Raw genomic sequence first — 12922 nt, 5'->3', positions numbered from 1 at the left:
CCCCAGAGAGCCCACCAGAGTGGAGCGAGCAGCACTTGGAGAACAGAAGGAAGTGGGGTCAGGAAGGTGGGCGTGGGCTCCAGGGCCCGGGTTGGGTCATTCCGGACCTCTTAGCTGCCTTAAGGACTTTCTATTTTATTTGGAGACAAGAAGGCTTTGGAGGGTTCCAGGAGGGGAGTGGCACGGTCAGATTTACATTTTCCAAGAATCACTCTGAGACTAGATAGTGAGGGACAGAGGCAGGGAGGGGAGGCAGCTGGGAGCTTTTGCAGCTATAAGAAAATGCAAAACCCAGCTTCCAGGGGCAAATGAGAACAAAGATTATGTAACTGGAAATGAGGGAAGTAGATGTTCCTGACCCTTAAAACTGTGTGATTATTCCAACCAGGAGCCACATTTTAAAAGTCAGGAGGTAAAATAAAATAAAATAAAATAAAATAAAATAAAATAAAAGTCAGGAGGTTCTTTTTTTTTATGTAAGTAAAAAATTTCTGATAAAAATGTCTGTAACAGAAGGTTATGCACTAAAAGTAAGGACACCCAATCCCGTCTCACTCCCCGCAGGCCACCTCTGTTAACAGCTTCTTGTGAATTCTTGCAGATGCTTTCCATGTATTTATATACATTGGTTTTTTTTCTCATTATATGCTGTTCTATTTTGCATGTAGCTTTTTTTTTTTCACTTAATAATTGAATGTTGGTTGTTGGTATGTCTCTGCATGAGAGGACCCACCAAAAAAAAAAAAAGAAGAAGAAGAAGAAGAAAGAAAGGACCCACCTTACTGACTTGAAAGGTTGCCTGGGAAGGTGCCATGTGGGTGGGCCATTGGGAGCTCCACCTGTCACTATTAATGGGCATGGCGGAACTTCCAAGTTTTTTGCTATCTTAGACAATAATACAATGTCTATACATTTTTGTGCACTTTTCTGAAAGTGTTTTTTTTTAAAGATTTTATTTATTTATTCATGAGAGACACAGAGAGAAAGAGAGGCAGAGACACAAGCAGAGGGAGAAGCAGGCTCCTCGCAGGGAGCCCGACATGGGACTCGATCCTGGGTCTCCAGGGTCACGCCCTGGGCCGAAGGCGGCGCTAAACCGCCGAGCCACCCAGGGATCCCCCCAATCTGAAGGATTATCATCCCCCCATTTCCTCTCCAGGTGAAAGAGAGAAGTCCTGTAATTTTCTCAATGTGAAAATTTAGACAAAACTAGAGCACACATCTCTGGAGCCTTGCTCCTCAAGATGGGGCCCACCCCAGCAGCTCTCCTGCCTGCACAGGCCCCACTCCAGAGGCTGCCCGTCGGGGAGGCCAGTGCCCCTACCCTGTTCCTTCCCGAGGGCATCTGACCTGAACTCTGGCTCTGAGGGGAGCAGGGGGTTGACTTACTCTCCCCGAGGGAGGTGACAGATGGTGGGGAGAGAGGCTTGGGAAGCGGAGCCCAGGCCTGTAGGAGCAGCTGCGGGGCAGCACGGTCAGATGGCTAATGTGGCAGGGCCCAGGCCCAGGGAGGGCTCTGAGGTCGCTGTCTGAGCCGATCTGGGGAGACGCGTCTTGGCACAGTCGGTGGCCCTTTCTGTCTGACTGTGATCTGCAACTCCAGCCTGCTCCCTGCATGCCCCCAGCCCTCCGGCCTACCAAACACATGCCAGGATGTTATCGTTGTGGGGAGGACAGGAGGCCACCAGGTCTGGGGCCTGGGACCAAGTGGAGGCTGGGTGCTGCCCTATGACTCTGCTGGGGGGTGCGCCTGCAGCAGTCCTGCCCTTCCCATCTGTCACCACCCACCCTAGGCCCTGACGCGCCCCCTGAGATGTTCGGAGATGCTGCTGGGCCACATGCTGTACCCTGAATTTTGACATGTGTTCTTTTACAAGATGGCTGGGATCATAGCTCACCCAGAATGCCAGGACTGTGTCCCAACCTCACTTCTAAACTGGACACCAGTGTTGTCCAGTAAGTACCCACCAGACACGTGGCCCATGGCAACGTGCGGCGAGAATGCAGTTTACACACCGGATTCTTAATCAAAGAAGAAAGGATATAAAGCAGCTCAGTAATTTTTTAGATTGATTACTTATTGAAATGACAATATTTTGGATTCATTGGGCCACATAAAGTATATTATTAAAATTCGTTGTAGCTATTTTTTTCCACTGACAAATGCGGCTGCTAGAAAGTAAAAACCAGGTGGCAGGTGTGGCTCTTCTGTTTCTAAAGGACACCTGTGCTTTTTTTCCCCCCCATCATCTTTGTAGCTGCTTCAAGTCCTGCTTGGAAGGGGGTAGGGTATGAAGGAAGGGAGGGAGAAATAAAGCAATGAAGGGAGAGAGGAAAAGACAGAGGGAGGGAGGAAAGGTATTGTCCTGGCGCCGGGGCAGAGAGGACCGCATGTCCCATCTCAGCTCTGCTGTATGGCCGGGCCACCTTGGCCAAGTGGCCACAGTTCTCAGAGCTCTAGTGTCCCCATCAGTAGAGCAGAGGTACTATGTCCCTGCCAGGAGCCTTCCGAGGCGTAGAGGCATCTGAGAAGCCCTAGTGCAGTGGCCCCTTGCTCAATGATTGAGAGTATTTTTTGCATCGCGGCCCCAGAGGTGGCTCATGTGGGAGCCCACGATGCTTTACCTATGAACGGAGGAGCCTTGAGGCGTGGGTGGGTTGCTGGCCTCCCACCCGCACAATGTGCTTTGGAGCCTCTCTGTGGCTCACCCAGGGGACGGAGTGGGACCAGCGCGGAGAGTCACCCTCCCCGGCCCCCACCCCCGCTCTCCCCTGCCAGGTTACAGCCTCTGCACATGTATTCCGTGTGCTTGTTGGTTGGATTGTTCTCTCTGGCCCCCTGGGGGCCCGTCTGGGAGGTGCCCAAGTCCCACCTGGATAACTGCCGGCACGCATGGTGGACAAATCTGCTGCTGCTCAACAATTTCCTGTCCGTCGGGAATGCGGTGAGTCCCAGGTTCTCGGCTGGGGCCAGGCCGGGGGCCGTGAGCAAGCCCGGAGCCTCACTTCACCCGGTTTGGTGAGCTTTCCCGGGGCCAGCCCTAGTCTGATGCCCTTTCTTCTGGCACATTCTCTGGAGTAACAGTGAAGCCACGGGAGGGTGGGCTGCGGGCAGGGAGACTAGCCTCCCAGGATGGGTGACTGCAACCAAACCGTCTGGGCAGGTGCAGCTGCTGTGAAAAGCAGCGGGAGAGAGGGACGGAGCAGAGCAGTGGGCATCTAGGGCCCAGCCCTCTGGGTGCACGTCCCGGATGCAGCGGCCTGGCTCCGCTGGGTTCCAGTTTGTGTCACCCCGTCGAGATAGGACACTTTCTCCACCTCCATGCAGATGGCCTGTCACTGGGACGGAACGTCGCACTGCACCTTCCCTGTGATGAGTTCTTTTCCGCTTCCAGCCAGATGTGGCAGGGCCACCACATCTGCGCACGTTGGTTGTGGCTTCCCCAGGGCCCTCCCAGCCTCGTGATGACGCTGGAGTAAACGGAAGGGAAATCATTCTGATTAGATCACGTCACTGACTTTTGCATATGCCTTGAAAGCAAGGCTGCAGAGAGAACCACTAAAGTGTGGCTAATCCCTGCATGTGACGACTTACCAAGTGGGTGGCTGCCTTCCGTGAGCAGGTGCCCAGCAGCTCGGGCAGGGCGCACATCACAGTCTAACTGCCTTCGGGTGGGTCTGCGACAGGGCCCCGGGAGGACAGGCTGGCTGTTGGCCCAGATGCACACTGGCTTGGCCCATAGGTGGGAATCGGTGGCAAGGATGTGAGCCAGCCCACCGTGGGCCCCTGAGAGTGGATGTGAGGGCCGTCAGGCCTTGAGTATTCACAAATTTCCCCTTCAAGGGAACTTCTTCCTAACTGGGACAAGGAAAGCTGTCCCTTCCAGCAGATGAGTCTGGTCTCCCTTGGAGTGGGGGGGTGGGGGTGGATCGGATGCAAAAGGAGATTTATCTCTGAAGCCCTGGAGAGATTGAAGAAATACAGGTAACTGCCTCGCTTCACACAAACACAGGCAGCCAGCGGACCGATGGGGCTTCAGCCAGCGGATCACCTGTCAGGCATGCGTGGGCACCCTGGGGCTTCCCACAGAAAGTGGATGGGGCCAGGCCTCCATCCTAAATGAGCACACCCCTCCCCTGGAGTTGGGGAGGGCTGGCAAGGCCGGGAAGAGGGAGCAGCATGGACCCTTCCCACCCCGATGGCACCAAAACGATGACTGCTCCTAACATTCGTGTCATGGGAGAGCACTGAGCTCCCACAACCATCCTGGGAGCTTAGCTATTACTGCTTTTTCCAACAAGAGGAAAAACTTGTCTGCATTTCCATCCTGTAAACTGGCAATGATCATCCCCACCACGCAGGCTTGTTAAATGAGTAAATGAGTGAGGTACGTGAAATACCTGTAACCCCAAATTCCTTTGTCTTTCCATGGAAGCACCCCACCCTCCACCCACAGGTGCCCTGTGGATTCCTCCTCCAACCAGCTCCCGACAGGTGAGACAATGTGGGGCGGCCCCGGGCGCCAGGGGCAGGAGTAACCTCGGCTCCTCTCATTTCAGTGTAATGGTTGGACGTGGTACCTCGCCAATGACTTTCAGTTCCATCTCACCACGCCGGCGATCGTCCTCATCCACAGAAAGTGAGTGTCCCTGCGACAGGTGTGTCGCCCCGTGGGATGTCTGACCTGACCTCTCAGCAAGCGCTGCAGTAAAAGGGCAGCTTTTATGATGTAGGAGACGAACCTTTTAGAACAGTTCAGACACCGAATGCTCCTGTTTACCTTTCTCTGCATCCTCCTCTGATCTTTGTCCTACACAACTGCCTCTGTGTTCTTGCAGAGTTATCACCAGCGGGCACTAATAGCCTCTGCTTTTCCCACTTAATGGTCCTTGTAAACATTTCCACATAGCCATCTGCCTACTTCTCAATTTTAGGAGTTCTGTGCCATTTTTGTGGTTGGCCATCTAGATTAGTTCTAATTTTTCGTGACTCCAAACGACACCCCAATACTGTCTTTGTGCTACTTTTCCCTCATTCATTTCCTTGGGGTCCTATTTCCAAGGGGAATTACTAGGTCAAAGGGTAGGAACGATTTTGTGGCACTTGTGACAAATTGTGTGGTTATTCTCCAGAAAGAATGAGGTCATTTATAGCGCCCCAAGCAATGCATCAGTGTACCTGTTCCCCATATCCGATATTTATTAGCTTAATTTTTGTTAGTTCTAGAAAAGCTCTAAGGCCTCAATAATACACAAGGAGACTTCTAGCTTATGAGTTACCCATGCCATATTTTAAAAGATATCTCTTTTTTGTTGTTGTTCAAATACTTGTTCAATTTAAGAAACACGGGAAGAGAATGGGATGAAGAGAGGGTAAAACCCTATCACCCTTGATCCGTTCCTCACGCAAGGAAAGGACTCTCTGTAAATATCTTTGTGTTTATCTTTCTGATCTTTTCCTGCACAACTTATTTTTTTTTTTTTAGGGAGAAAAAGCCTTTATTTCATGGTTTAAAAAACAAAACCCAAAAAGAACTGTTTTTAAATAATTGAAATGGAGGAGTAAAAACGGACTTAACAATATGAAAATCATGGTTAGTAAGTAGTGGTCCCCAGTATTTTTAGGATACAGAAAACCAAGATCAGTATTCCAAGGGAAATACCACTAGTAGTGTATAAAAAAATTAATTTTAAAGAACAAGCTCTATGTGAACTTGGAGATATGCACTGGCCTCACTGTGGCAGGTCACCTCAGAAGTCCCAAGACACTGGGGTAAGTTTCAATAACACTATTATTGGTTGCAATTAGGATATAGTAACTTCTTTTTTTTTTAAATAAACTTATTTTTTATTGGTGTTCAATTTGTCAACATACAGAATAACACCCAGTGCTCATCCCGTCAAGTGCCCACCTCAGTGCCCGCCACCCAGTCACCCCCACCTCCTGCACAACTTCTTATACGTGAAAGGAATCTGTATCTCTACACTAATATCTTTCTTTTCTTTTTTTTTCAACTAATATCTTTCTTTTAATAGTTTTATGACATAAGCAATTTCCTAGATTATTTTACTTCTAAGTAAACATAATTTTAATGTCTGCATAACACTCCATTCCATGAATGAACTCTAATTTAATCAAATCTTCCCCTATCATTAAATACTTGGATTATTTCCAATTTTATGCTTTTATCAATAATAGTCTGATAAATATTTTCATGGTAACGGTTTGTCTCCAATTCTGGTATTTCTTTAGAATGCATATCTTTAAGGGGAATTACTGGGTCAAAGGAGCATGAATGGCTTCTAGGCTCTTGAAGCATAAAGACAAATCACTTCCCTTAAAGGTCTATCAATATTCAGTCCTCTGGCCATCTAATTACACTGTTGCCAGTATGGAATGTCAATACTAATACAAAACAAAATACAAACCTTGCTATTTTGATATGTAAGAAACAGTCATTTTTCACATCTGACTTCCAAGTCTTCACTTAGTAGCGGTGCAGCTAAGTTCCAAATATGTGTTGACCAGCTCTGCATCACGGTTACCTGTTAGTGCTCTTTGAAGGAGAAACTTTTTTTTTTAAAAAAGACTTCATTTATTTATTTCTGAGAATATACAGAGAGGAGAGAGAGAAGCAGAGACACAGGCAGAGGGAGAAGCAGGTGCCATGCAAGGAGCCTGACGTGGGACTCGATCCCGGGTTTAGCAGTGCTAAACTGCTGAGCCACCCGGGCTGCCCCTGCAGGACAGATTTTTAAATCACAGGCTGACCCACGATGTTGCCCATTCCAGCCACATGCAAACATTCAAGCATCCTGGGCAAGGGAAATGCATCCTAATTTTTTTAAAGATTTATTTATTTATGGGATGCCTCGGGGGCTCAGTGGTTGAGCAGCTGCCTTCGGCCCAGGGCATGATTCTGGAGTCCTGGGATCGAGTCCCACATCAGGGTCCCTGCATGGAGCCTGCTTCTCCCTCTGCCTGTGTCTCTGCCTCTCTCTCTGTGTCTCTCATGAATAAATAAATAAAATCTTTTTTAAAAAAGATTTTATTTATTTTAGAGCATCCTAATTTTCATTTAATCTAAGAATTAAACACCTAAAAAAAAAAAAGGAAAATCTGCTTCTTCACATATCTTAGACACACAATGCTTTCTAACTTTCAATGTAAAGAGGTGTTTTGTTTGTTTGTTTACTAAGTCATTAAAAAAAGTTCCATGAAAAAAAAAAGAAAAAAAAAGAAAAAATTTAAAAAAAATAAATTAAAAAATAAATTAAAAAAAAAAAAAGTTCCATGGCTCCCACTAAGCACAAAGGCAGTTTGCTGGTATAGTGAGTTTAAGTCAGAAGACATGGGTTCAAATTATGACTGGTAAATCACTGGCGAGGGGACCCCGGGGTAAGTTGTGAGACTCTCATCTTCAGCTTTCATGTCCATAAAATGGAGATGGTGGTGCTTCAGGTCGGGGTTGGAGGACAAAGCAAATCATACACATGGGAACCAGCACAGGGCTTGCCTGTCAGTAATGTGCAACCACATGTCACTCAGCTACCTATTATTTGAGATTCCATGTGATCACCATTGTCCCCAGCTGCTGTCCCCAAGCTGGGGCAGCCCTTTGCTCCTCCCAGTCGCACAGGGAGGTGGGGGAAGGGTGGCTGGATAAGCCACTGTGAGCATCTGCTTCACTAAACCCATTCAGGAGTGGCCATCTCCCTATTTTCTCTGCACCATCCCTATTCCACAAAGGGTCGCCTTATCTGGGCAATTGGTCCCCTTCCTTGGCTTTTTCTCAAAACACCCTTTCCAGAAGGTGCTGATGTGGAGCAGTTCTTAATGAAGGCTTCCCAGATTGAAAGGTCTGCATTCCTCTTCTCAGCCTCACCCCTTCCCATACACTTGCCGCTTCACCCCTTTTTCATTCCACTCCTCTGAGGTAGGTGAGCCTGTGTGGAGACCCGAACCAGTGCCCGGTGCTGGGGGGTGTCTGCCTCTGTGTGATTGCTGTGGGGAGAGCGAGGAGGTCCAAGTTCTCCCTTACCCAGTCTCCTGAAACAAAAGCATCTGAATTCAAATGGTTTATTTTCTCAGAGGGGAGGTTCAGGGGCAGGGAGTATACTTTTTGATAGCATAACAGAACTGAGAAAAGCATATGAGACTGAAATAAAACCTGGTAGGGACGCCTGGGTGGTTCAGTGGTTGAGCATCTGCCTTTGGCTCAGGGTGTGATCCTGGGATCCTGGGATCGAGTCCCACATCAGGCTCCCTGTGGGGAGCCTGCTTCTCCCTCTGCCTGTGTCTCTGCCTCTTTCTCTGTGTCTCTCATGAATAAATAAATAAAATCTTAAAATAAAAGAGAGGCACCTGAGTGGCTCAGTTGGTTGAGCATCTGCCTTTGGCACAGGTCATGATCTCAGGGTCCTGGGATCGAGTCTTATGGCTCCCTGCTCGGTGGAGACTCTGCTTCTCCCTTTCCCTCTGCCTCCCCCACTGCTTGTGCTCTCTCTCTCTCAAATAAATAAAATCTTTTAAAAAGAAAGAAAAGAAAAGAAAAGAAAAGAAAAGAAAAGAAAAAAAAGAAAAGAAAAGAAAAGAGGAGAGAAAGAAAATCTGGTAATAAGATGGAAATGAGATCTAATAATTACACTGCTATTTATTTTGGAAACAGAGATTTAAAAAAAATAGCTCTGAACATCCTTTGGTAGAAGAAAGACCTACCACTGGATGCCTGCTTAATTTATACTCACACGTCCCAGGATGAAATCCCCAAGAGTGCTGGGAATTAGGGATTAGTGTGATCTCCTACCCTCACCCTCACAAGGATGGACAAGGAAATTCAAGATAGGTGGTAGAGATAGCTCTGGGATGCTGACCAACCCCCCGCCCCCAGGCCCCTTTGAGAGGGCAGGCTGATTCCTGGGGTGCTCCTGAGTCGCTGATCTCTCCTGCTGCCTGAACAGGAGCAGAGAGGCCTCAGGCCCACAGAGGTGGATTCTCCCTCCTACAAGACAGTGAACCCTGAGAGCTCTCTAGGGGAGGGGGAGCTGCTGGGCCCAGCAGAGCCAGGCGGACCAGTTCTGGGGCGCTGTCACAGGCATCGGCTCCCTGAGGGTTACGGCTGCTCCAAGGGCTCTGGAGACCTTGGCAAGTGCCTGTGGGAACAGGTGCGTGAGGTGCAAGGCCTCAGCAGGCCCGGCAGCCCTGGCAGGGGAGGAAGGGCAAGCCTCTGCAGGTTTCCTCGGAGGTGGCATTTGCAGCAGGACGTGCTGATTGCTGCTCCAGGTATTTGTGAAGAAAGAGCGAGAGAAATCCTGTAGGGGATCCTGGCCAGGACGCTGGGGGCTGACAGCTTGCAAGGAAGACTGGGATCTTCTCAGACACAACTACTTTTCAGGAGACACTACGCTATTCCTTCCTCTTGGGCTATGGCCCCTCAATGGACCTTGTTGAGGGACCAACCTCTGGAGAGAATGAGGATGGTGGTCGGCGCCTGAAGCTCTGGGGTTTTCTCCATCCCATGGTCACAGGACTAGTTCCCTCAAAAAGCCAAAAAATATAACTGCTGACCTGAGGTGGCAGGGGAGCCCTTTGGCACTGGGCCATTTGTGCTGTGGGCTCAGGGGCCCAGGAGGACGGGACTCACAGGACGTAAGGCGGGGCACAGGGCACCGTGTCCCTGTCTGTCTGTCCTGGTACCTACGTGCATTCGCTGGCTCGGGCTGCGTGACAAGGTGCCATACATGAAGGGGCTGACACAACAGAAATTCATTTCCTCGTGGCTCTGGAGAGTAAACGTCTAAGATCAAGGTGTCAGTAGGTTTGGTTTCTTCTGAGGTTCTCCCCATGCCTTCACATGGTCTTCCCCGTGTGGTTGTCCGAGTCTTTTTTTTTTTTTTTTTTTATTCATGAGAGACACAGAGAGAAAGGCAGAGAGAGAAACAGGTTCCCCACGGGGAGCCTGATGCGGGACTTGATCCCAGGCCCCCAGAATCATGCCCTGAGCCAAAGGCAGATGCTCAACCACTGAGCCACCCAGGCGTCCGGGCTGTCCGAGCTTAATCTCCTCTTCTCAGGAAGGTATCATTCAGATTGGATGAGGGCCCATCCCAATGAGCTCATTTCACCTTAATTATCTCTTTAAAGATGTTGTCTCCGGATAGACTCACATTTAGACTCACATTCGGAGGTTCTGGATGTTAGAATTTGGGGGGTACACCATCCAGCCATAATAGTCTGTTTAGGAGGCTTTATTAGTTTTATTATAGCAGCGGCTGGCCAGTGGAGACCCGTCGGACTCCTGAGAGGAGGTGCTGTGCACTGGGCTCAAGTCCCCTGGGGAGTTAGACAAATATTTACTTGGGTGAATGTGGGTTTTTATTGGATGGCCTGACTGGATGGTTTACCACCCACCTGAGACAATGAGGTCTTAGTACCTCCCAACTCTAGACCTGGTGGGGACCTACTTGAGTGGCCTTGTGACTCAGGAGCCCTGGCCCCAATATCAGCATCTTCCCTGGAGGCTGTCCTGGAAGGCAGATTTCAATCCCTCAGCTAGAAACCAGCACTCTCGGGCAGCCCTGGTGGCTCAGCGGTTTAGCACTGCCTTGGGCCTGGGGTGTGATCCTGGAGACTCGGGATCGAGTCCCACGTTGGGCTCCCTGTGTAGAGCCCGCTTCTCCCTCTGCCTGTGTCTCTGCCTCTCTCTCTCTCTCTCTCTGTGTCTTTCATGAATAAATAAAATCTTAAAAAAAGAAAAGAAAAGAAAAGAAAAGAAAAAACCAGCACTCTCCAAGCTTGTGGCCGTACAACTACATTTAAGCTTCTAAATGGTGGGAGGTGGGCAGCCCGGGTGGCTCAGCAGTTTAGTACTGCCTTCAGCCCAGGGTGTGATCCTGGAGACCTGGGATTGAGTCCCATATCGGGCTCCCTGCATGGAGCCTGCTTCTCCCCCTGCCTGTGTCTCTGCCTCTCTCTCTCTCTCTGTGTGTGACTATCATAAATTTAAAAAAATAATAAAAATAAAAATAAAAATAAAATAAATGGTGGGAGGTATGAAAGGTAGGGCTTCTTTCTTTGGAGAACCCACTCGTATGGAATGCCAGTAATTCAAGGAGGGCAGTGCTAGATGGTCTGGCAAAAAGGCACAGTGAGTGGACAGCATTGTTGTCATAACTTCCAAGCCCACGCTCACAGCAGACATGACTAATCCATCACAGCACCACCGAGCTACCACTCCTCCGTTCCAAGCAGGACTGGGACTCTGGAGGAAGATGGTTTGCTCCCTGCTTCCCTCACCATATAGGGATGGTACCTTATCCCCTCTGCGTGAATAACCAAGGGCAGCTTCAAGCAGCGGCATGGGATTGTCAGAGGCATCCTCCCTGCCGGGCTGTGCCTGGACAGCCTCGCACCTGTGCTTCACATTGCACCTGTGCCACTGCAGATCACTTGGGTTCGGGCCCTCATGATTCTGAGCAGGTACAACCAGACATTGCCTCGCTCTGAGCCTGTGTCTCTAAGTCTCATTTCCTGCCCCAGAACCTCCTACAGCTGAGACTCCTTCAGGACTCCTTTTGTCTTTAGTCACAAAAGTGAGGGAGAATGAGTTTTTGTGGGGCCACCCTTGACTCACAGGGGATGGATAGAAGACACTAGAAAAGGCTTCTTTCTTTCGTCTCTCAAGAACAGTATTCGGGCACATTGCCTGAGGCTCCATAGAGCATTCTGGAAGAGCTGAGCATCAGCCACCTGGACGGGCAGCATCCTTGTATTAGCTTGCCCTGCCTCCCGCTTCACACCCCATCCCTCATTCCCAACCCCCTATCGACTACCAGCACCCGGATATTTGTCTCAGATTGCATCCGGGTGGGGGAAGAACCCCGGGACCCCCCTCTTGCGCTGCCCCTTGTCCCCCTGTGCCTGGCAGTCACCTCTCCCCAGGTCACCCCCCACGACGTCCCTGTAGTGCCTGGTGGGCGGCAGGGGACCTCCACGCCTGGCGTCCCTTGGGGCTGCAGCGGGAATTTCCGGGGCGAGCCAGGAGATGCAGCCTGGGGTCCCAGGCCTGCAAAGGGCCAGGTGCGCGGCCCGGGGCCCACAGGCGGCAGGTGCCTGGCGGCCGCGCACCTTCCCGTCCCTGTCTCCGCAGAAGTAGGCGGGTCCTCGCGCTCCTCGGGGCCGCGCTCCTCCTGGCACCTGCCGCCGCCGCGGCCCTGCTCACTCGCGCGCACAGCCTCCCGGTCGCGGCGGTCAGCGAAGCCAGGTGAGCGCGGGCAGGTGAGCGCGGGCGGGGGCCGGGCGGCCGGGGGGCGGGGCTCGCAGGGGGCGGCGGGCGGCGGCCGGGCGGAGGCGGCACCGGGCAGCCCCGGAGCGGCCCAGCCCGCAGACGGCCTTGCGGCCAAACTCGAGAGCCTTCCCACGTGCACTAGGGGGGATGGGGATGGGGGAGATGGGGACGGGGATGGGGACGGGGATGGGGGATGGGGATGAGGGTGGGGATGGGGACGGGGACGGGGATGGGGATGGGGACGGGGATGGGGGTGGGGGGTGGGGGGCTGTCCCGCCTGAAAGGGGCCGCCCCGTGCGAGTGCTTCTCGGTGGAAGAGAGCGCCCCCACGTGGCTGCCGGGGGTTCTCCTCCGCGGCCCGCTGGGGATGGAGAGGCTGCCACGCAAGGACGAGGGAGTGGAACCCGCGGCCCTACCCGCTGTGCCATTGTGCTCCCCCCCCGGGGGGGGGGACGTGCAGCCCTTCTCCCTTATAACCAGCCTGCCTGTCACATGGGGAACGTGGGACCATTCCTCGCGGATCTGCTCTCCGAGCAGCCGAGTGGGGCAGATGGAGCCCCCATCTTCTCAGTCACCTGCTCCAATTCCTCCCACGGCGCCGGTTGCTCTCGAAAGTGGAATTCCTGCTTGACCTC

At 51.3% G+C, this 12922-nt stretch overlaps 1 protein-coding gene across 2 annotated transcripts in view; it reads left to right on the top strand.

The window, feature by feature from the left end:
- Nucleotides 1–12922, top strand: part of LOC140630948 (O-acyltransferase like protein-like) — a 69282-nt gene that overhangs the window by 46414 nt on the left and 9946 nt on the right. For both annotated transcript variants that reach the window (XM_072821965.1, XM_072821958.1), the window contains exons 9-11: nt 2780–2945; nt 4561–4640; nt 12150–12263. In XM_072821965.1, coding sequence (XP_072678066.1) covers nt 2780–2945; nt 4561–4640; nt 12150–12263 — 360 coding nt within the window. The remainder of the gene's footprint in view (nt 1–2779; nt 2946–4560; nt 4641–12149; nt 12264–12922) is intronic.

Source organism: Canis lupus, chromosome 1 (genome assembly GCF_048164855.1).
Source record: "Canis lupus baileyi chromosome 1, mCanLup2.hap1, whole genome shotgun sequence".
NCBI lineage: Eukaryota > Metazoa > Chordata > Mammalia > Carnivora > Canidae > Canis > Canis lupus.
Note: the sequence above shows the minus strand (reverse complement) of the source record. Positions and strands in the feature narration are given on the sequence as shown.